Source organism: Papio anubis, chromosome 10 (assembly GCF_008728515.1).
Source record: "Papio anubis isolate 15944 chromosome 10, Panubis1.0, whole genome shotgun sequence".
NCBI lineage: Eukaryota > Metazoa > Chordata > Mammalia > Primates > Cercopithecidae > Papio > Papio anubis.
The window spans coordinates 24,434,464-24,459,852 of NC_044985.1; the positions used below are offsets into that span (position 1 = coordinate 24,434,464).

General features: G+C 34.8%; 1 protein-coding gene across 3 annotated transcripts in view; it reads right to left on the reverse strand.

Moving 5' to 3' along the window:
* The window catches only part of LRP1B (LDL receptor related protein 1B), a 1,950,491-nt gene that overhangs the window by 352,786 nt on the left and 1,572,316 nt on the right, over window positions 1–25,389 (reverse strand). For all 3 annotated transcript variants that reach the window (XM_031651763.1, XM_031651762.1, XM_031651761.1), the window contains one exon: window positions 23,511–23,715. In XM_031651763.1, coding sequence (XP_031507623.1) covers window positions 23,511–23,715 — 205 coding nt within the window. The remainder of the gene's footprint in view (window positions 1–23,510; window positions 23,716–25,389) is intronic.

Sequence of the window (25,389 nt, forward strand, 5' to 3'; positions counted from 1 at the left end):
GAGACAGACAAAAAAAAGGTATAAAAGAACGAGTTCAGTCCAGCAGGAAGTGGTCATTAAAAAGTATCACAAAAATGAACAATGCTTGATCTTGGTACTCTTGATCTTTTGAAATGCAGTCCACATGCTAAACCAACAGGACATGTAAAGTTTTGATAAGCTCCATGCTGCAGGTGCTGAAGATGATCCATGGAAATGCTTCTATCATATTATAATACAGAATTTATCAAAGTGAACAGGCAACCTACAGAATGGGAGAAAATTTTTGCAATCTACTCATCTGACAAAGGGCTAATATCCAGAACCTACAAAGAACTTAAACAAATTTACAAGAAAAAAAAAAAGAACCCCATCAAAAAGTGGGCAAAGGATATGAACAGACATTTCTCAAAAGAAGACATTCATACAGCCAACAGACACATGAAAAAATGCTCATCATCAGTGGCCATCAGAGAAATGCAAATCAAAACCACAATTAGGTACCATCTCACACCAGTTAGAATGGCGATCATTAAAACGTCAGGAAACAACAGGTGCTGGAGAGGATGTGGAGAAATAGGAACACTTTTACACTGTTGGTGGGATTGTAAACTAGTTCAACCATTATGGAAAACAGTATGGCGATTCCTCAAAGATCTAGAACTAGATGTACCATATGACCCAGCCATCCCATTACTGGGTATATACCCAAAGGATTATAAATCATGCTGCCATAAAGACACATGCACACGTATGTTTACTGCGGCACTATTCACAATAGCAAAGACTTGGAATCAACCCAAATGTCCATCAGTGACAGACTGGATTAAGAAAATGTGGCACATATACACCATGGAATACTATGCAGCCATAAAAAAGGATGAGTTTGTGTCCTTTGTAGGGACATGGATGCAGCTGGAAACCATCATTCTTAGCAAACTATCACAAGAACAGAAAACCAAACACCGCATGTTCTCACTCATAGGTGGGAACTGAACAATGAGATCACTTGGACTCTGGAAGGGGAACATCACACATCGAGGCCTATCATGGGGAGGGGGAAGGGGGGAGGGATTGCACTGGGAGTTATACCTGATGTAAATGACGAGTTGATGGGTGCTGATGAGTTGATGGGTGCAGCACACCAGCATGGCCCAAGTATACATATGTAACAAACCTGAACGTTACGCACATGTACCCTAGAACTTAAAGTATAATAATAATACATAAATAAATAAATAAATAAATAAAAGAAATTGCCAATTTTTAAAAGTCATTAAAAACTCTCATGAAAAAAAAAAAAAAAAAAGAATTTAAAAGCCACTACCCATGTTTGTGGTCATCCAAGCATTTATGATACTAGCTATATCTCAGAAGCTTGGGGCATAATTTCTAACTTTAGACTTTACTCCACAAAACAATTTCTCTGTGATTTTTGCAGACTCTCAATATGTTGATTCTCAAAGCTTTCTTTCCTACTTCCTTTGGGAAAGCTTTTACTTGCTTTGTAAGATGTAAGTCAGAGAAAGAACAAAAGAAGAACAATTGTTGGTAATGCAAGCCAACTTAAAAATGTTATCAGAAAAAGGAAGTGTTTTATTTCAGAACATAGTTACTCAGAGTTGGTTGTGTATGGATTCACCAAAATTAACGATGCCACCAGAAGATACAAGACCATCAGAATCCAATTATTTTTGAGGTCAGATATCCAGAACACTTATTTTCACCATATATAGTCTAAGATCAGATTCAAAGATCATCTGTTATTCACTAAACAAACCCTCCCCACTTCCTGTCCCCAAATTCTCCCACACTCATCACACCATTATCAATTATTGTGTAATTCAATTGTTTCTGACTTTTTTCATTATAGTATCATCACCATAAATGTAGTCTACACCTGGGGAGACTAACTACTTTTTATCCCAGTCCACTTTTGGCCTGAGGTTTATTCTGATGGTTGATATTTTATACTCAACTTATTCTATACTTCCAAAAGTAAACACATTGAAGTCTCTCTCCTTTCTTATAGGCTTCCATTAATGTTTGTTTGCTTTTTCTAGTCTATTAACATTTTTTTAAAGCAATATAATTACATTCAACTGTATCTTTATTTTTCCTGCCACTATATATGACTATTTGCTTTTTCAGGTCTATTAAAATTTTTTAAGCAATATAATCATATTCAACTGGAATATAATCCTTATTTTTCCTGCCACTATATATGACTAAAATTTGAAGGCAAAAAAGTGATTCAAAATCTTTAAAATAAGGAAGTAAATAAATCAAGTAAATATGATTTTAGCAAATTTTAAAATCTGTAGTGCAGATTTCCCCTGGGTTTTTAAATTTAGAGTATTTTATTTATTTTAAATAAAATTTTTCCTTTTTTTCAATGTAAGAGTTTTCTGTTTTGAATTATATCCCAGTACAATTGGTAGTGAGTAGATAAAAGATGTTGCACACAAATAAAAACTTTACCACACAAATTCAGTCCACACAAATTCATGTTTCATCACATCCACTCTGTCACTAATAAAGACTTGCCACTAGAAGATAGAGAAGTCTACTGGGAAATCAACTTTGAAAGTTAAGCCAAGTACAATACTGCAAGAAATAGGATACCTTGGCTGGGCGTGCTGGCTCATGCCTGTAATCCCAGCACTTTGGGAGGCCGAGGCAGGCAGATCACAAGGTCAAGAGATTCGGACCATCCTGGCCAACATGGTGAAACCCCGTCTCTACTAAAAATACAACAATTAGCTGGGCCTGGTGGTGTGCACCTGTAGTCCCAGCTACTCAGGAGGCTGAGGCAGGAGAATCGCTTGAACTGTATCCACTACTGAATTTTTTTTTTTTTTTTTTTTGAGACAAGGTTTCACTGTCACCCAAGCAGGAGTACAGTGATGCAATCATGGCTCACAGCAGCCTCAAACTCCTGGGCTCAAGCAATCCTCCCACCTCAATCTCCTGAGTAAATGGGCTTATAGGTACGTACCACCATGCTGGCTGATTTTTTTTTTTTTTTTAATTTTGCAGAAACAGAGTCTCACTATTTCACCCAAGCTAGTATCAAACTCCTGGGCTCACGGGATTTTCCCCCACTGCCCAGACTCCCAAAGAGCTGAGATACAGACATGAGCCACCAAACCTGGTTGCACTACAGATTTTAGAATTTGCTAAAACCATATTTGCTTAATTTATTGAATTACTTATTTTTAAGATTTTAATCAAAATCACTTTTTTTGCCTTCAAATTTTAGTCATATCTAGTGGCAGGAAAAATAAGGATACGGTTGAATATAATTATATTGCTTAAAAAATCTTAATAGAAAAGCAAACCTAATTTAACTATTATTTAAAGATGAGTTTTTAACCTTCCTCTATAATCACATTCAAAATAAATGATGGTTAATAGTTTAATCATTAAAAATTTCTTCACTATAAAATAATGATTATTTAAACTTTATAATAAAAATATAAAGTCACATCAGCTTAAATGTTCATGATGCATATTTCTAACTTCTGGTTTGTTCTTTGAAAATTGCCAATGAGCATAATAATTTTGATCAATAAAAAATTGGACAAGTTTACACAACCCAATTTTATAGAGAAAAGCACAATTTGACAAATCCTAATTATGTGATTTTGACTTTTCTGTTTTCCAAGGCAGCCTGGTCTATCAAAGCTAAAATCCTTACAATTTTTTGTTTCACTTTCATTCTCATCTGCAATGACACAACTTTCCTGGTGGGGGCGGAAGTTACTTGAACTCCTTTTAATGAAGTTAATATATTGGTGATTTTACATTAACGTAGTACCATGCAAGGTAGAATGTGAGAATGACAAAGGAAATTAGTATTGAATAAGAAAATAAATTCTTTGGCCGGGCGCGGTGGCTCAAGTCTGTAATCCCAGCACTTTGGGAGGCGGAGATGGGCGGATCACGAGGTCAGGAAATCGAGACCATCCTGGCTAACACGGTGAAACCCCGTCTCTACTAAAAATACAAAAAAACTAGCTGGACGAGGTGGCGGGCGCCTGTAGTCCAGCTACTCGGGAGGCTGAGGCAGGAGAATGGCGTGAACCCGGGAGGCGGAGCTTGTAGTGAGCCGAGATCGCGCCACTGCACTCCAGCCTGGGCAATAGAGCGAGACTCCGTCTCTAAATAAATAAATAAATAAATAAATAAATAAATAAATAAATTCTTTGACTGCTCTCCTTTTACTTCCCCGCCTCCAGCCACCCTGGCCTCCTTCTACTCAACAGTTACGATCCCTGCTCCAGGCCCTTGCATCTGCAGGGCACTCTGCCTAGCATGCCGTTCCCCAAAATGCCCAACTGGCCAGCTAACTCCCTCACTTTCTTCAAACATTTACCTCAGTCGTCCTCTCACTGAAGTCTTTCCCAGCCACTCTTTCAAAAATATCAATCTCTTTTTCCCTGAGAAGATTTTTTCTAAGTACTTATTACTACCTAACTACCATTTATGTACTTAATTATCTTGTTTAATGTCTGTTCTCTCACTAGAATATAATATACCCTAAGGACAAGGATTTTTGTCGTATTGTTTACTCCTATATTTTTCAGAGAGAAAGGAGATAAATTTCCCTTCTCTCAGCAAAATATAGAAGTAAACAGAGGTAGGAAGTTTATCTCCCTTCTCTCAGCAAGGGAGACAAGGGGAATGAGGAGACGGAACAGGGGATCCAGGAGACAAAGAAAGAAAAAAAAGGGAGAGGGAGCAAAGGAGAAGGGGAGAAACATTAAACTCCTTAAACTAAGTTAGAAAATTGCACAATATGACACTTTGGGAAGACAAAACTTCCTTGGATTTCTCAGTGCTCCTGCCAAAGCCCTAGCCTCTTGAGACACAGGAATATATATTGAAGAAAGATAGAGAACATTTGCTTTCACTTTCCCCAGAAATATCATACTCCTCACATATTATCATGTCATAAAAATTAGATCAGTAGCTACTTTCTAGCTAATTTCTCTGATCTGAAAGGATAATTCAACTTGTCTCCCCATCAGCACCAAATGACAGCTGCATTAGGTCCCTAAGTTAAGGCCAAAGTACCAGAAGATGTGACCACTACCTCAAATGTCAAAAGGGATGAACAGTTTGGACACATCTCCACATCCTGAAAGCTGGAGACACCTGGGCTTTATCTTGCCCGTGGAGAGACATCTTTACACTTTAGAAGGTTAGGGTAGGCCAGTGCGGTGGCTCAGACCTGTAATCCCAGCGTTTTCGGATGCCGAGGTGGGCAGATCACCTGAGGTCAGGAGTTCGAGACCAGCCTGATCAACAGGGCAAAACCCCGTCTCTACTAAAAATACAAAAATTAGCTGGACGTGATAACACACACCTGTAATCCCAACTATTTGGGAGGCTGAGGCAGAAGAATCACTTGAACCCCGGAGGTGGGGGTTGTAGTGAACTGAGATCACACCATTGCACTCCAGCCTGGGCTACAGAGTGAGGCTCCGTCTCAAAATAAATAAATAAATAAATAAAAATAAAGGTTAGGATAAAAAACCATTTTCAGAGGAGTAAAGTTTTCATTTGTTTTCCTTCTCTCCTTTTGGAAGAAGGAAATAGGATGGCTGTCCGTATCCTATATATGCGAATGGTGCGAATGGACAAAATCCATTGTTCTCTATTTCTGTCCATGTGAACTAACCCACCACCCACCTGGAAAGATTCCATCAGCTCTCATGGCATTGCTGGTGGTCTAGATGTGGGAAATTAATGGTCTCATTGTTACTGTGGCTGCCGATCTGGTGGTATCAATAAAAAACTATGTTTGTTGACCAAGTGTCTTGCGTTTCTGCTATATTGATAAATATAGAACACATAACTCAGTAAATTGAATAATATCTTAGACCTGTCACAGTTCATAACAAAACAGATGCAAGGTCTGGAAATATTAAATATTGGGGAGGGTCAAAATAATTCTTATGATCAAATACTATCATGCATTCCACACAGCTCCCCAGGTAGAAACAAAGACCCAGGAGAACAGATGACCACACACATCATTAAAAGGCCCTGTGTTTCCAATTGCAGAAATGCTCTCAGGAGACATGATGAAGCATCATTTTAACTATGAAATAAAAAGTGATCATTTATACCTCAGTATAAATCTCAAGTTTGAAAAAATGATTGGACTCATGACAGAATAACTGTTTTCCTTTTGAAAGTAGGGGTGTAACAGCCTATTAAATAATTACTTTGATTTTAAATGTCTGTAATTCCAATTTCCATGATAGCTCATAATAGCTCAGAGAAAGAATGAGGAAATGCAGATGAAGTCTGTCATTATGTATTTATACCATCAAAAGAAATGAAAAAGAAAAACTACAGACTGAATTCTCAAAACCTAATTCATACGAGTTAATAGCTTTTTATCTTTTTTAAACAGTCCTTTGGGAGGAACTAGAAGCAGAGAAGAGCACTGGGACTTCTCAATTTAAAAGCTATTACTTCAACAGTCTATGGGGAGGGCTGCTCCAGAAATATCCTCCTGGATGTGTCAATTTGTTTTCTTTCTTACTTTCCAAACGAAGTACTTGAAAATGAGGAGAGAGAAATAAAATATTGTGAAGCCCAGCTGTCTATGGTACACATGTTTATGTCAGTCATCACGCTTATGATCTATTGCAGCAATAAATCAAAAGAACTGCACAAGTTGTGTAATTTATTACAGCAGTATATCAGCAGGGTGAGGCCTCCAGGAGCGTGAGTTACAGACATGAACCTTGCATCATTGCTTTTATTTACTTTCTCTATTTAAGTTTGATATAAGAAGACAGAGTGGGAAGACCTGAAGTCAGAATTGAAAGCTTCTTTTGCATAATTGTCAGAATGACTTTAGACACTTTAATGAAGGTAACATTATTAAAAGTTTTCACCTTTGATTTACTATTTCTGTTTAAATAAATTAAAAAGCAAAATAAGCCTTAAATAGTATGATGATGATGATGATCAGTGTTCTCATTTAACTATTTCATTTCCAGCTCTATAGCATACCTCTTCAGATATGCTTTTTCTCCTTCTCAGCACATTCTGCAGGCACACACTATTGCTTCCCGGGATTGCATACCTAATAGAGAAGCACAACATAAACTCTTGCCTTAGGCTTTGTTTTTTTTGTTTGTTTGTTTATTAGTTTATGCTTTTACAATCTAATCTGAACTGAGATAAATGTCTTCACATTTTTTGTCCTTATCTAAATACAATTTCTACTATCATTTGTTTTGAATTGTTCTTTACATTGACTCATTACCATAAATGGAAATCTAGTACCAGAAGAAACAGACTACAACTCCAAAAACTTCTACAATGAAACTGAAACAATGCTATCAAATTATAGCTAAATAGTATTGCCAACCAAATGTTAGCCTGAGTTCTCTTTCTTTCGCTCCCTCTCTCCTGTTCTTTTTTTCTCTCCCCCTCTCCTGTTCTTTCTTTCTCTCCCCCTCTTCTCTCTCTATTTTTCTCTCTCTTTCATAAAGTATCACAGGGATATTAAATACGTATTAGCGGTAAACTTAAATTGTCTTTCTGGGTCAATCAGAGGATTGAAAGAGCATTAAGTAAAGAATGATTTTTTTCATACTACATAATTAACTTTAAATTGATGCTGTTTCTGTGTATCCCCTAATATCAGTAGTATGAGTCCCATGTCTTGGGGAAAATGCAAGGCACTGTAGAAGGCCAAAATTATGAAGATTCTCACACAAACTCTCTCAGATATTCTAAATCAGATGAGAGAATATGGTCATGGCACGCATATATCTATACCAGGTTTAGGTCTGCCAAAAACATAATTTAAAAACATATTCTCATTTACCAAATATTTGGTTGTACCTTGGGTAAATTTTCTGTTATGCCTATAGCAGACTACAATAATTATTCCTGATTTTGACTACACAAAATCAATGGGGAGCTTTGAAAAATGAGACCCATGCCTCATACAGGAATTCTGATTTAATTATTCTTGGGTTAGGGTTAGGCATCACTATTACATAAAACCCCACTAAGGGATGCTAATGTACATTTTGTGGTAAGAAACTCTTCTACCTCTTCTGATACGTCATTGACAAATTAAGACAAATGTGCTCTTATTTCTGCCTAAAGCAGGGTTATACTGGGTGCTATGGTCCGAATGTCTTCCAAAATTTATGTGTTGAAACTTCATTGCCAGTATGATAGTATTACGAGGCAGGGCTTTTAGGAGCTGATAAAGCCATGAGGGAAGAGATCTCATTAGCCCATCCTCATACAAGAGCCTAAGTATGTGGGTTTGATCTCTTCCACTCTGCTGCCATGCGAGGAAACCATGTTCAGTCCTTCTTTCACGCAAGGATGCAACAAGAAAGCACCATCTATGAGGGGCAGGCTTTCACCGGATGCGAGGCCTGCTGGTGCCTTGATCTTGGACTTCTCAGCCTCCAGAGCTGTGGGAAATAAATGTCTATTATTTACAAATTATCCCATCTCTGGTATTTTGTTAGAGAAGCACAAATGGACTAAGATACTGGAGCATTTATTTTTTATTCGGTTAACAAGCACTTTAATTTTCCAACCATTCAGCAGGCCCAAATGCAAACAGACTGGCCAGTTGATTAGGTTCAGCTTTTACATGTTGGGGTGATTTGACCTTCTTTCCCCATTGGTGCTCAGTCCCAGCTCTGGATCCTACAAATAAATACTAGGGTACTTTAGCCTTCAATGAGCAGAATTATCATGTTAGCAGAATAAACTACAGATTGTACAACTTGCAGTAGCTACATCAGTGGTCATAGGATTCTGTTGGAATCTTCATGGAAATATTAGCATAAGAGTCTCCTGACACTTTCTACTGACAGTTTCTCCTTTTTTTTTTTTTTTTTTTTTTTTTTGAGACAGCATCTTTCTCTATTGCCCAGGCTGGAGTGCAGTAATGTGATCTCAGCTCACTGCAACTTCTGCCTTTCAGGTTCAAGCAATTCTCGTGCCTCAGCCACCCAAATAGCTGGGATTACAGGTGAGCACCACGACACCTGGCTAACTTTTTATATTTTAATATAGACGGGGTTTCACCATGCTGGCCAGGCTTGTCTTGAACTCTTGGCCTCAAGTGATCCACCTGCCTTGACCTCCCAAACTGCTGGTATTACAGGCATGAGCCACTGTATCCGGCCAGTTTCTCCTTTAATATGTGTAAAACTATTTAGTTTTTCTTCCCTCTAAGATATACCTTTACTTATATTATTTCTATTTTCTCTGTTTTCTTTTATTTCTTAACATTTCATAATTATGCAGTAATTAAGATCATATATCTTACTGACTTTAGGTTTAAATGTTAGCTTCTTTTAGTAATTTAACAATGTAATTATACATTATTAAAATGTATTTTATATATTAATGGTCAACCATATTCCTTTTGATGACTTATTTATTATTACGTGCTGCTAGAAATAATTCAGCATTTTTTAATATATTCTCAAAATTCCTATGTAAATAAAAGATCTTGTTATAATAACATTTTTAAATCAAAGGACTATAAAAAAATGACTTCTCCTTAACAGTTTTGTTCTCCTCTATCAAATCAAAGCACTGGATAACTTAACAGTCTGCCCGTAATGTCTTGGCTGCTAGAAGTTCAGAAAAAGTGCATGCTTGAGTTATTTAGTTGTAGTCATACAGTATCTGAGTTTTTATTGTAAATTAGTTTAAATAATTTTTAAATGGTTAATAATTAGTTAGTTTTAATCTTTTTTTTTTATTTTAAATGTTCTCAGAGAGTCAAACACAGAGATATTGCCTCAAGCTCAAATAAATTCGTTAGTTTTCTTATGTGTAAAACTTACAAAAAATACATTATAACCTGCTCAAGAACAATATAAAAAATAAGAAATTCAGAGAAGAGAAAAATTAATGTAAGTTATTTGAGAATTTGATGAATTCAAACATTAAACTTTTAAATCTCCTACTTTTCCTTTTATCTGCTGAATAATTTCACCAAAGGAAATATTTTTAAGCTTATTTGTATGCTTCTCCCTCTGTTCAGTTTGTAAGCAAAGTTAATCTGAAAGAAATGTGCTCATATATATATATAAAATTATAAATATACATATGAATATATATATAATTATAAATATATATGAATATATATACACACACACACACATGTAGAATGACTGTCGTTAGCTATCTGTTATTTTAATCTTTATAGATGAATTTATACAATGAGGCAGGTAGGAGAGGTGGCTACTGGCCTTTTGAAAATTCCATCTGATGCCTAAAAATTGAAAGTTTCTAGGAAATGTTAAATCAATCCATCAGTATCAATATCTCATGCTGAAGGGACACCAGTTATTTTCTGGATGAATACACTAGTTGCCCTGGATACTGACCATTATTCTTCTCCAAGAACACATCTCTTTTCAGACAGTCTGGCTTCAGTAATACTTTAATTTGTAAGACTAACCAAGCTGAACCATCACTGAAATGTATGTGGACTTAAATCAAAGGAATTGTGTAAGAAATAAACACCATTAAGCCTACTGCAATATCATTCCTATCTTACTGGATAGGAATATCAGTTACCCTGGATAGCTGAGGCCTTCAAAATAGCTAAACTTTGATTTTGGTCTTTTCTTTTTTTTAAGCTGTTTTTTTTTTTTTTTTTTTTTTTTTTTTTTTTTTCATTTTATTCAGAGAATCCTTTTTTATAATTTATCTTTTAGTTTATTTACTCATATACTCATTTCTTCAGTGAATTTTGCTGAACAGAGCAATGCATCAGACATTGGGTATATTGCTTTTGGAGATACAAAGATAAAAAACAAATTGCCTTTCTTTAGATGTTATTATTCCTACAAAAGAGGAAATGAGGCCATTTATAGTTAATTCTATAGATATCATTCATGTTTATACACATGTGTACGTGTGTAGTGAATGTAGTTACACAATTTTAAACTTGGTTTATTTTTTAAATTTCATAATTCAAGGGGGGATTTATAAGAAATAGCATTTGTCATTAACTGTTGTCAGGTGCTAAATTTCATATGATAGTTACTTTAACCCCTCAAAATACATCCTATCAGGCATAAACTATTAGTCATATTCTACAGCAGAAATTAAAGTGTAGAAGGATTAAGAAATGTCCTCAGTTTACTAAACAACAGGTCTTATATCTAAGTGTCAAATTTGTGTGTAAACAATCTAAGTTTATTAATTTCTGTGCATCATACTGCTTCCTGAAAAGCAGTATGTTCTAGTATGTTCTATTTTACTACCAAGACTGTCTCCATGTCTGAGATATTCAAGATGTGGCACCATCTTGTTATTTATATGAATGTACTATAAAATATATATCAGATGGTTGATCTAGTTAAGTTCTACATGACCAATGGTAAAAGCATAAAAAGTTAGAGTTGGAAAATAAGTTTAAGTCTAGCCCAAAACGTCAAATCTGAAATTCAAAAAGATTAAAATAATTGCTTAAGATCACACAGTTCTTTTGAACCAGTCCAACGCTGAAACAATGTTATCTAACACTAATTTTAGTTTTCTTTTTACTTATTTCTTATTCTTACTTAGATACCTATATTTGGCAATGTCATATATTCATATAAACTTCATTATACTCTGTGATCACATCTATACATTATCATTACAGACAATAACATTTAGACAACACAATCAACCATCTTTATTTTCCAATCTTTATTTCTCTGAGGTGGATAATCAGTGATTTCAATGTCTTTAGGCTATAGATTATTCCATATCATGTGTGTTTAATAAGTCTTTAATAAGTCTTATTCCTGTTTAAATTCATTGGCAATGTATGGGCCTTGTTTTATAGACTTATAGGACATAAATCAGCTTAGATCTTTAAAAGTGTCTTTAAAAAAACACAAATAGATGTTTCCTTTTTTTTTTCTATTCTGAATGTCTAAAAATCTATGAGCACATTAACTTATGCTCCTAGAAAAATGGAGTAGACACACATTTCTTGATTCCTCTCTTACATACAACTTGAAATTATACAGAAAACAAACATAAGGAAACTGTAAAAGTAGAGAGAAAAAGCAATCCAACTGGGTATCTTGGTACCAAGAAATACCACGGAAGTGTGGTTCCTGAGTGTCATTTTGTCTCATGTATCTCAGATTCAAATTGTATAAGCTGGCAACCCCGAAATGGCAACATACACAGAAGAAATAGTAATAGCAATAACCTGCTCTCTGGAGCTAAAAGGCCAGGAAAGAAACAACCTAGCAAGCACAGCAGAAAACTTTACTGTAGCCAAACACCACAGGAAAAAGGCTGTGACACACCCACACCAGCAAAGGCCAAGTGGGGATCCTGGGCTTCCACACACACCTGATGGTAATAAAATGCCCTCCCCTTCTCTGCTGAGGTGGTGTCAGAAGCAGCTCACTGGAGAGTCAGGACTTCCACCATCATCCTCTAGGTGACACTGTAGAGGCCATCTAGGTAGCCTGAACTCCCACACTTCATCCAGAAGCACAGAGGAGTCCCAGTTTCATCTCTGGTACCAACGAAGGCTGAATGGAGGACCTGCTACTTTGATAGGGTAGCACCCCTCACTTCCCCTCCCAGACCAATGTCAGGGAAAGACAGTTAAAATAGAAGGGTTGAAAATATGGAGATACATGTAACAAAACATGTTTAAGTTCAAACAAAATCACTCATCATACCAAGAACCAGGAAGATTTCAAAGAGACTGAAAAAAATCACAAGTAATAGATGTTAATACCAAGATGACAGGGGTGTAAAAACTATTTGAAAAAGATTTAAAAGTAGCCATAATAAGAATTAAAAAAAAAAATTAAAGGCTTTAGGAAAGATATGGAAAATCTCAGTAAAAAAAAAAAAAAAAAGAAAAAAAAAACCAGAACAAAATGGAAATTTTAGAACTGAACATACAATAATTTAAATAAAAAACTCAGTGAATAAATTCGACAGCAGAATGGAGGAAATGGAAGATGTGTCAGTAAACTAAAAAGTAGAATAACAGAAATAACCAGTCACAACACCAAAGAAAAAGTAGAAAGAAAAAAAAAAACTGAACAAAACTCCAATGACCTGTGAGACTATAATAAAAGACCTCACCTTCATGTCAGAGTCCTACGAGGAGAGGAGAATCTGTGGGGCTAAAAGGGGACTTGAAAAAATAAAGGCTGAAAACCACCAATCTGGCAAGAGACATATACCTATAGATTCCAAAAGCAGAGGAAAGCGCACAGAGTATAAACCCAAGACACATCATAATTGAACTTCTGAAACTGTCATTTGTAACAACATGGGTGAACTTGGAGTACATTATGCTAAGTGAAATGAGCCAGGCACAGAAAGACAAATACTTCAGGAGCTCACATGTGGAATCTAAAAACTCAGACTCTTATTGATAGAGAGTAGAACAGTAGCTACGAAAGTCAGGAGTAAAGGTGGGATGGGGAATAAGATGTTGGTCAAAGGGTACAAATTTCCAGTTAGACATGAGCAATTAACTTTGGAGATAAATAGTACAAAAATGAGTAAGTACATGGGTGAGGTGATTAATATGTTAATTAGCTTGAACAATCATCCCACAACATATACATACATCAAAATATCACCTTGTATTCCTGAAATATACACAATTATTATTTGCTGATTAAAAATAAAAATAAACTTCTGAAAACTAGAGACAAGAAACAAATCTTAATAGCAGCCAGAGGAAAACTGCATGTTACATAGAAGAAAACAATTTTAATAATAATAGATTTCTCATCAGAAATCAGAGAACAGAAGGAAGTAGCCCAATATTTTACAAATATGAAACGAAAGCTGTCAACCCAGTAACCTATGTCAAGGGAAAATATCAGAAATAAACGGAACATCAAAACAGTCTCATATGAAAGGAAATTAAGATAATTTGACAAAACAGATGGCAAAGAATGGACAAAAGGAATTTTCCAAAGCATTAGGGAAGTAAGCAATTAAAGAAGAAACCTGTCAACATCAAGAAAAAAGAGAACACTGTGAGCAAAAATATGAGTGAATAAAAATAGGCTTTCCATCTCATAGTAGTTTTCTAACTTGTTTGATGGTTGAAGCAAACAAAATCTAACACTGTTGTGTGCAGAGTAAATCTTTAAGATAATTATATTACAAACAGGGGAGGCTAAAGAAATGTAAAGGGATGTAAAGTTTCTATGCTTCACTTTACTGGTTAAATGGTGATGCTTGTAGACTGATAAGTAATGTATATATACTGCAGTACCTAAAGCCACCACTAAAAAAGCTGGACAAAGAATATACCTGAAAACACTATAGATATATCAGACATTTTGTAGATGTGGATAGATTATTCTAAAACCTATGCAAAATGGCAAAGAAAATAGAATATCGAAAATAACTTTGAAAATCAAGGCTATGTGGTATTGACAGAGTGGTAAACTCATTAAATAAATGGAAAAGAACAGGGAACCCCAATATAGACACCTACAGTTATGCCCAAATGATTTTTGAAAAAAGTATACAAGCAATTAGAGAAAAGATGGACATCTGACTGGGCGCGGTGGCTCACTCCTGTAATCCCAGCACTTTGGGAGGCCAAGGCGGGTGGATCATGAGGTCAGGAGATCAGCCTGGCTAACATGGTGAAACCCCATCTCTACCAAAAATACAAAAAGTTAGCCGGGCGTGGTGGCACGCGCCTGTAGTCTCAGCTACTCGGGAGGCTGGGACAGGAGAATCACTTGAACCCAGGAAGCAGAGGTTGCAATGAGCCGAGATTGCACCACTGTACTCCAGCCTAGGCAACAGAACAAGACTCTGTCTCAAAGAAGAAAGAAAAAAAAGATAGACATCGATAGGCAAAAAGTGGAACTTGATCTAAGTTTCTGACCAAATGCAAAAATAAGTTCAAAATGAATCATGAACTTAAATGTGAAATGTGAAACTATAACACTTTTAGAAAAAGTACAATAAAATCTTTGGAATCTAAAGCTAGGGAAAGAATTATTAGTCTAAACATCAAAAGCATGAACCATGAAGGAAAAAAAATGATAAATTAAAAATAATCAAAATAAATGTTGCTTAGCATAAAACTCATGTGAAAAGAATGGAAAAACTACAAAATGGGGGAAAATATTTAAAAACCACATAGCCAACAAAAAGTATCCTCTAAAATATATAAATAACTCATAAACTGTAAGTGGGAATGTAAAATGGTACAGTCATTCTGGAAAGCAGATTGTCAGTTTCTTAAAAAAAACAAAACATGCCCCTAACGTATGACCCAGTGATTGAACTCTTAGACATTTATAACAGAGAATGAAGAATTATGTTTATTCTAGAATCAGTACACAAATGTTCCTGAAAGCTTCATTCATAATAGCCAAACACTAGAAATGGCCCTGATGACTTTCAACAAGTGAATACAGATACTGTGGCTTATTCATATCATAGATACTACTCAGTAGAAAAGAGAACAGACTAGTCACACATGAAACAACCTGAATGAATCTCCAGAGAATTCTATTGAATGGAAAGGGTCAGTCCCTAAAGGAAATGCCCTGTATAATTCCATTATATAAGTTTCTTATAGTTTCTTTATAAAGAAGTTAAAAAGTTTCTTGAAAAGTTTCTTAAAGGTTCTAAATAAGTTTCTTAAAGTGAGAAAGCTATGGAAGTGGAAAATAAATTAGTGGTTGCAGGTGATTAAGAAAGGAGTGGGAAAGAAGGGAAGTGTGCACAGCTATGCAAAAAAGCAACATGAGGGATCAATGGAATGAAGGAAATGTTCTGTATCTTGACCGCATCATTGTCTATACCCTGGTTGTGAGACTGTACTATACTTTTCCAAGATGTAATCATTAGGGAAAACTGGGTAAAGAGTACACTTGATCCTTCTGTATTATTTCGTACAACTTCATGTGAATCTACAGTTATCTCCAAATAAAAACGTTTAATTAAAAATTCACAAGCACAAATGCATATTTCTTCCTTCATTCATAAATATTTGTTATCTGCTCTAGAAACGCACATAGGTAAAAGTAAATCACTTAAAATTTCACAACCTAAAGGCTTCTATTAACAATTTTGGAACTTTTTAAATGTGTGTGTGTATATATATATGTAATATATATAAAATGTATAAATGTATATATGCATATATAAATTTATATTTAATATATAATACATATAAATGTGTATGCATATAAATAGAAGAATGCTTTTTTCCTATAGAAACGGATTCACAGTGACTATGGTCTGAACTGTGCTTCCTTGCAAAATTTACATGTTGAAGCCTTAACTCCCAATATGACTGTGCTTGGAAATATGACCATTAAGGAGATAATTTAGGCTAAATAAGGTCATAAGGGTAGGTTACTAATTTTATAGAATTTGTGGCCTAGATCTCTCTCTCTCTCTCTCCACCAGCCCCCAACCCAGTCCCCATGCACATACAAGGGATGGCCATGTGAGGACACAGTGCGAAGATGACCATCCAGAAGCCAGGAAAAGAGGCCCTCGCCATCCTGACCATGCTGGCATCCTGAGGTCAGAATTCCAACCTCCAGAACGGTGAGAAAGTAAATTTCTGTTTTTTGAGCCACCCAGTCTAAGGTATTTTGTTACGGCAAACAGAGCACATGAAGACAACAACATTCATTTTTTCATTCAAGAAATATTTTTATGCATCTAGCCTGAGAGACAGCATATTAAAGTATTCACTCTATACCTATCACTTAATGTATACTAAATCTCCCCATGGAAAAATATGTTTTACATGATAATTTTTAATGGATTAATAGAATTCATAGACTTGCCATATTCTTTACTTTTATCACATTTGTATTTAGTCACCTACTGTTCTAAAGATTAGAAAGTTATAAAGATCATTTTTAAATAAATCAGAAAGTTATTAAGGTCTGATTATAATTTGAATAACTATTCAGGCCCGAGAATACTTAAAATGTACTGAAATCAATATTGGACATCATAATCTGAATATTGAATGATGCCTCTTGAATTCAGAGAAACGTCAAAGACAACAAAATATCCGATTTCCAGCAGCCTCTCAGAATTTAGTAGATAATGGACTTCTTTATAATACACTTGATTGCAACATCCATCATGTAAAAGGTACTGGATATATACAGTTCTATTTATTCAATTGACTGATCTGTTAAAATTAAAGTCTGGAGAAGTCTTAGGCTAACAGTCAGGTACTCTGCTTCTTGTGTATGATTTACCCAGCTATTGATAGACCCAACATCCCATGTATTTGAGGCATGCAAGACAGAATAGAAAAATCACTGCTGTCAGGAGAACTTTCTTCACATATCTTTTTAAGACAATTACCCATCTTATTGGCTCTCAATCAAGGCAGTCCCATTCCTTCTATGACTTTAGAAAATGTTGGAAGCATATTTTTGCTTGATAGGAGTCGGGTAAGGTGGGGCTGATAGCTATGTAGTCTAGTGGTAAAGAACCAGGAATCGGGATGCCCTGCAATACATGGGGCAGTTCTGTACAATGACTTGCCTGAGACTCTGCCCAGGTTTCAAATGTCCTACAAGATATTCTCAAAGGTGAAAACTTACTTATAATTATCTGATCCTGGAATTTGATCCCATTTTACATATATACAAAAGTATTTCAGGAGATTTAATATACATTTATTATTTTTCAGAGACCATAACTTCTATGTAAATTGAGAGATGACTTTACCTCATTTTGTATACATTTTCAAGAACTCATCATCAGTTTTGAAAATCGTATCACCCAAGGCAGCACTAGTCTCAGTATTTTATGGCACTAAATATTTCCTTTCGACTGTGTGTGTGTGTGTGTGCCATAAAAAGATAAAATATCTCATTTCCTCGTGATTGTTCTTGTAATTAAAACTAGCTTATTTATTTAACTTGCTCTCCTATTCTCACTTAAAAGAGTTCATGTAATCAGAGTGTGTTTATTTAGGAGTTAAATTAGTCATAAATATCCTTTTCATTCTAAAGATAAGTCATAACATTTAAGATTTCTTCTCAGGAATATATTCTGAAAACAATTTTGGACTAAGTTTTTAAAAGAATGTCAGTGGCAAGGAACATGAGCAATTGCAATTTCTAGGAACATAAATATCTCTTTTGGAAAGGTCTGTATCATGCAGGTAGCAGATACTTTCCACGAAATGATTAACACTTACAGGGTAACTGCAGGGAGATAGGTTATAATCATGCTGTCTTAGCCCCTGTCAGCATCAGTTAATGTTTCAGTTACTGGAACAACAGAGATGATAGATACAAAACAGAAAAAAATAAAAAAAGAAACATTACAGAATTATTCTCTGGATTTTTTTTTGCCTTAATAACTACATTTCCCCCAAACATTCAGTTTCATATCACTGAATAAAGAATGCATTCCTCGATATTTAGGTAGAACCACTACATAAGCTAGTGTGGTATTAAAATCTGAAAAACCCAGCCAATCATATTATTTTTATCAATGCAAGTCAAAATTAAACTGTGCAGACTTGTATTTTATTGTGACCACTCTCTAAGATAAAATAGAATAATAAAACTTAACACTAAGTTTGATAGAAAAAACTAATGGGCTTATTAAACTTCAGATTTAAAACATTGAAAGATAAAAATGTATATTAAAAATACATTTTGGTTTTATTTTTGCTGTTTGAAAGGATCTGTTTCTCTGGTCTACTGATAAGCAATGGGTTATATAATATTTCTATGATAAACTAAGTGAGTTGTCAATAGTGTATCAGCATTTTTCAAATCTCTACAAACACATGCCCATGACACACCATGTTAATTGTTTTTTGTTTGTTTGTTTGTTTGTTTGTTTTGTTTTGTTTTGTTTTGTTTTTGAGACAGAGTCTCGCTCCATTGCCAGGCTGGAGTATAGTGACATGATGTTGGCTCACTGCAACCTCCACCTCCTGGATTCAAGCGATACTCCTGCCTCAGCCTCCTGAGTAGCTGGGACTACAGGCATGTGCCACCATGCCCAGCTAATTTTTTGTATTTTTAGTAGGAAGGGGGTTTCAGTATGTTGGTCAGGCTGGTCTCGAACTCCCGACCTCAGGTGATTTGCCTGCCTCGGCCTCCCAAAGTGCTGGGATTACAGGCAGGAGCCACTGCACCTGGCCCATGTTAAAAAATTAAAACAAACAAAAACAAACAAACAAACAAAATCTGTTTTCTGATCAGAACAAAGCTACATACTGTTTTCCATTCAGAATATTCATAATGTTCATGAGCATATTAAAAGCTTTAAGATGTAATTCAATGACTAAGCCTATCAGACTTTGTTTAAACACAGTTTTGAAAATTTACTTGACTACGGTCTAATTCCTATAGATACTCAAAAGAAGGCACACTTTTCAAACAGGCTTTGGAAGACCCATGGCATCATACTGCGTTCGAGGGCACACAAGGTCTAAATTTACAAGAATCTCTCCAACACTTTAAAATCAATGAACTTAAATATAGGTTACTTCTTTCTCATTAAAGATATCCTGTATCTAATATTCCAGATTAAGACGTCTAGCTTCTTTCTAATCTGTTCACTTCCCTGGGGATATCTGATCTCCCTACTCTTGAGATTGCCTTCTGTTATTACCTGCTTTATCCAAAGTTAGAAAATATGCAATTATGCAAAAGAAATGTTCCCTTCTGTAACTGTCACTTTTCTAGCACTCCTTTTTATTGCATTGCTTCAGCATTTTTTCACATTATACAATGAACAACGTTTTGCATTTCTTCTTATATTTCTTGGTGAGTATTTTAAGTCTTTTATAGAATCCTTCAGTCTTCATAACTATACTTTCTATTTCCTAAATAGCATTCTTTCTAAACCTATAGTTTTAACCTGTCACACATTTCTGCAGTGTCTTTCACAGTGTACTCCAAAATATAAAAATGCAACTTATTCTGTTGATTTGCAGATCTACTTAAAAATAAAATATAAATTGAATATATATATATATATATATATATGAAAGATTATATTCGCATGGTTGTCCAAAGAGAATGAAATGAGGAGTGAAAAAAATAGGAGTAATATTTTGTTATAGCAGTTTGAGTGGACTACAACAATTGACAATGCTTTCATTTCATGTAGTAAGTGGAAGTCACCTGGTTGCTGTGAACACTGGCATGTGTTAGATTATCTGTTTTTTTCAAGGCTACCTAACAATAACAGTTGGATTTCAAGGCAAATCTAGGTACAAACACACTAAATGATGGTGCTGTTTATAAAGGTCCCTTGTATAAAAGAACAGCCTGTGTATGAATTTTTGGCTTTTCAGAACAAGGAAAGGTTGAGAACTAAAATATTGAGAATTATCATTAAAATGTCAAGGATTTAATTTCATATTGTTAACTATCTTTGAGTATATGTTTTACTTCCTCAACTAGATATGGGGACAAAGAACGTTTATTTTACCTTTTTGAATTAACAATGACTTCTGCTAATTTCCACAAAATTACAGAACATCACAATTATGTTGATTTTAGCTGTCATTTGTTTTTATACCTACATTAATTATAAAGTATAAGAGCTTTGATTCCCACTATTATGCATTATGCCATGTAATAAACAAAACAAGAACATGGGCCCCCTGAACCTAAAATAAAATTATATTTTTTAAAAAGCCTAAGGAATTTAAATGACTTGGTAATGTTCATGCAATTAGTCAATACCAAATGTAAGGATTAAATTTAACATTGCTTTAAAACTATAACTTTTAAAGAAGTAAATAAACATCCAACTTTTATTCTAGTATTTATTTTGTAAAATTATCTTTACTAATAATTACAGAATATGAATTTCATAAATATTAATTTCTGAGATGAATAATAAGTATTTAGACTTTCCCTTCCCTGATTGCACCATTTGTCACACAGCTAAGCTAAACACGAAAGTGAAAAGAATACTAAAAACAAAGAGAAAATTCTTATATAACATAGGCCAGAGTAGAGATGCTGTAATATCTAAGCCTTCAGAATATCTATTAAACAGTTTTAGACACAAAGCTATAATAAAGGTCCTTACAATGGTGTGAGGATGCATACTGATCTTTCTCTTTTAAAAGAGCTTTTATGACCCCAGCTTCAAATGATTAGCTTGTCTTGACATAATGGAGAAGCCTATGTAAAGAGTATTTCAAAAAGATTACGCAGAAGCTCTACGTCTCTATCAGAGAGCAGTTTTAAAGGGGATAATGTGTCACTTAGAGTTGGATGCTCTTCTCCATTGTCTTCCCTGTCGATTTTACTAAGGTTCTTAAAATGTATGTCAAAGTAATGTGATGTGTGCTGACAAGTTGAGTAAATCTACTTGGTTTACTACGTGCATCAGCAGAACTTCAAATTTTACTAGGCATAGTTTCATATTCAGTAATGAATTGAAATATTTACTGTGCAAAGTGTTTATGGATAACATATTAAAGATATGCGAGGAAGAAGGAGAGAACAAATGCATTGCTAATTGCAAGGCATGAGGAAGTGGCCAGGTTGTGTACACTTAGTTTAGTCCTTTGTAAGTATTTTCAAATTTAGCATGATGGTGTGCACAGGCGCTGAAGTGAGATCACCAGGGGTAGAATCACCTTCCTACTACATACGTGGCGAGGTGTTCCCAAACAAGCACTAAACTTCTTTGTGCCTCATTTTCTTCATCTGTAAATGGGGATCATCATAATAATGCCTACCACGGGAAGGGCTATAAAAACATGAAACATAAAGTGCTTAGCACAGTATCTAGAACACAATTATCAATCAGTGACTTAGCTAGTAGGGTGATTAGTAAATGGATACAGTCCGAAGTCTTAATAAATCTGTACAAAGTCTTCAAAACAGTCCATAAATAGTCCCTAAATTAACTTTTACAAAATAAAGAATTTTACAAATGTATTGCTCATTTTATTAACAAAAATATTAACTTTTTAAAAATTAATTTGAATCCATATGAGGATAAAGATGAGGTAATCTGGATGCATGTAAGAATACAGTAGACTTTGAAATCGTTTTCTAACTTTGGGGCCCAATCAGAAATCATCCTTCCTTGGGCAGGGATGGAAAATGATGAGTTGCAATTAAACAAAGCACATATTTTAAATGTCAGAACAAATCCTTTAAATTACGTTAGTGGTATCTTATTACTGGACCACTTACTGTAGCTGTAATTAGCATACATAAGAATAAATGGGTGGGGAAGTGCAAAATAGGTATAAACAAAAATCATTGAGGAGAATAAAGAGTTATAAACTCATTTTTTTTCAGTATCATGACAGAATAAAAAATAACACCACATTCAGGACAATGATTTACCTGTCTCTTCAAAAGCATTATATACTAGGTTTATTTAGAATTTCTATGCTGTATTCTGAGTCACACACTTTTGCACTATAATTTTCATAATTACCCTGAAAGAGAATTTGCATATCAGAAAACTAAAGTTTATAAAGGTTAAATAATTTGCCTAAGGTCAATTCAATCTTCAACTGAATTAAACAGTGCGCTTAGCCATATAGAATTTGTTCCATATGTATGGAATTTGCTGATTTGTTGTCTGTTTCTGTAAATAAAACTTTATTTGAATACTGTCAGGCCTATTTATTTACATATTCTCTATGTCTGCATTAGTGCCATGAAACACTGTAGTTGTAACAGAGATCATATGGTCCATGAGGCTTCAAATATTTACTATCTGGCCCTTTAAGAAAACAAATTGTATTACATTCTAGACCTTCTTCAATGCAGTAGAGGCGTGAGGAGCCTGAGGATCATTTTGTCCATCAGGCCTGTATAGTGGTAGAGACATGGGTCCAGATTTCTCTAGTGGTGTAGCCACCCAGATCTAACCACTGAGTTTCGCAGTTGCCAAGGCTACTCCTCACAGGACAAGGGGGTGCCCTAGCATCTCACTATTCTTCAGGCCCTAAATACCTGCTGTAAGTGCTCTCAAGGGATAGCATAGAAACTCTTCCACTAACATTCATTTTGAACTCAGAGAAAAGAGAGTCCAGTGATTAGAATAGACTTGACCCATTCTCCTCTCTTCAGAGCTTCTTAGGTTGCTTTAAGGACACAAACACAGAGGATCATTTCTTTCTTTTCTAATTTTATTTTATCCTGGGGCAATTAATCAATTTTATTTCACATTTTTAAAAGCTATACATAACAAAGAAGCATATTCAAATCACTCTAACCATTCCAGTTCAATTAATAACTAGAAGGAAATTAGTTATTGCTGCTCCAGAAAAGGTTTATGGGTTGAGCTGTCTCTATGGTAGCAAATACATTTGAAAGAAGTTTTCAAAATACTGTGCACAATTTTCTTTTGTGTGTGATAGATTAGTTATTCAACTGGATTGTTTCAATCAATAGGCTATTTTGAAATTCCCTGATATGCACATTTTAGGAGAGTATAAATCATATGTGTTTTAAACATATCATTGCATAACTCTATAACTAAGAAATTCTTCATTAACTTACATGTCTCTGGGATCCATCATATTCACACCTTTCAATTTTTCCTAGACTGCCATCTGAGAAATACAACTTCTCTGCACGGTAGTCGATAGTGAGTCCATTTGGAGTGAGTATGTCTGTACTGACCACTACTTGAGCATTCTTCCCAGTCAGAGTAGATCTCATGATACTTGGATGCTGTTCATTCCAGTTGGTCCAAAACATTAAACTAATGAAAATGAAAATTGTAACTATAAGTCAAACTTCTCATCAAGAGTAAAAATACTAATAGAAACATGTCAATAGCAAGCTATTTAAAAAGAAGCAGAATTATTTACCTCATATTCTATGCCCCTAACAAAGTCTAGGTAATAAAAGGAGATATGCATACGATATTTGCATGTTAATTTTACCCGGGTTCTTAAAGGAAACCTAGAACCTACTTCTAAAAAAAATGATTTCCTGGGTATTCCTTCAAATAATTTAGTTAAATTGTTAGATGCATGAGGATTTATTTTAATCAAGAACAAAACAGTGATCTTGTTTGTTTTCCACAAACTGCAAATATACTCTAACTTATTACCACATTTCAGCTGATCCAGTATAATCATTCTTATCCTAAGTATAATTATCTGCTTTAATTGATGAAAATAAAAATCTTCTTCCCCTTCTAATTTTCCTTTTTAAATTCTGCATTCTCTTTTGTATTTGTTTTGGAGAAAGGAAATTACTAAACTCCTGTTTTTTACATTTCTCTTTTTCTCTCTTAGTGTGATTTTTCTTTTCTTTTTTTTTTTTTTTTTTGTGACGGAGTCTCGCTCTGTCGCCCAGGCTGGAGTGCAGTGGCCTGATCTCAGCTCACTGCAAGCTCCGCCTCCCAGGTTCATGCCATTCTCCTTCCTCAGCCTCCTGAGTAGCTGGGACTACAGGCGCCCGCCACCTCGCCCGGCTAGTTTTTTGTATTTTTTAGTAGAGACGGGGTTTCACCGTGCTAGCCAGGATGGTCTCAATCTCCTGACCTCATGATCCACCTGTCTCAGCCTCCCAAAGTGCTGGGATTACAGGTTTGAGCCATTGCGCCCGGCCAGTGTGATTTTTCTATAAAATACAATATCATTTCTAAAACTCTAGGGGTGACTCTTAAATTCTTCAGCATAGTATCTGTTCTCTATGGATTCCCAGGTATAATCATTTAAAGGCAGTTTAGCATTACAGCCAACAAAGTTATTCAATAGGTGGTTTTGAGTATTTTATGACACTTATTACCAAAATTCCCAAATAATTGTCAAATTAACAACAAAAATGTTTGTATTCAATTTTCATTGTTGGTAATTTTACTTATAAATTGTGACATTTAATATAAAAAATAGTGAATTAAAACATTTTAAAAGTTATGCATAGAATGTAAAGTATTAAACCCACAATTTATTTACAATATTTTCCTAGATTGTAGGTTTTATAACAAGAGAATTTTAGAGGTGTTAGTAGTGTTCCTTTCATTCCACCCTCCCCACTTCATTTCACAGGTGAGAAAACAGAATGGTCCAGAGAGCTTAAGTAATTAAAGTTTTCACAAATAATTAGTAACTGAACCAAATTTTAAACTTAGCCTAACTTTGATTTGCAATTTAGGATTTTATTTTAAAATATCTGTTAATCTATTAACATACAATGGTGTTTTGAAGGTGTCATTTACATATATGATAAATTGCCTTTTCATACTTTAATTACAAATAATTATCAAATTGAAATTTTTACATGTTTAATTTTAATTTACAGTTCACCATATGCAAGGTGAAAAGTGTAAATGTTAGCCTATGTAATAAATAATTACAGGATAAAGCACTTACTAATTAAAACTCATCATACATAATATCATGAGTGACCGCTTCATTTTTATTTC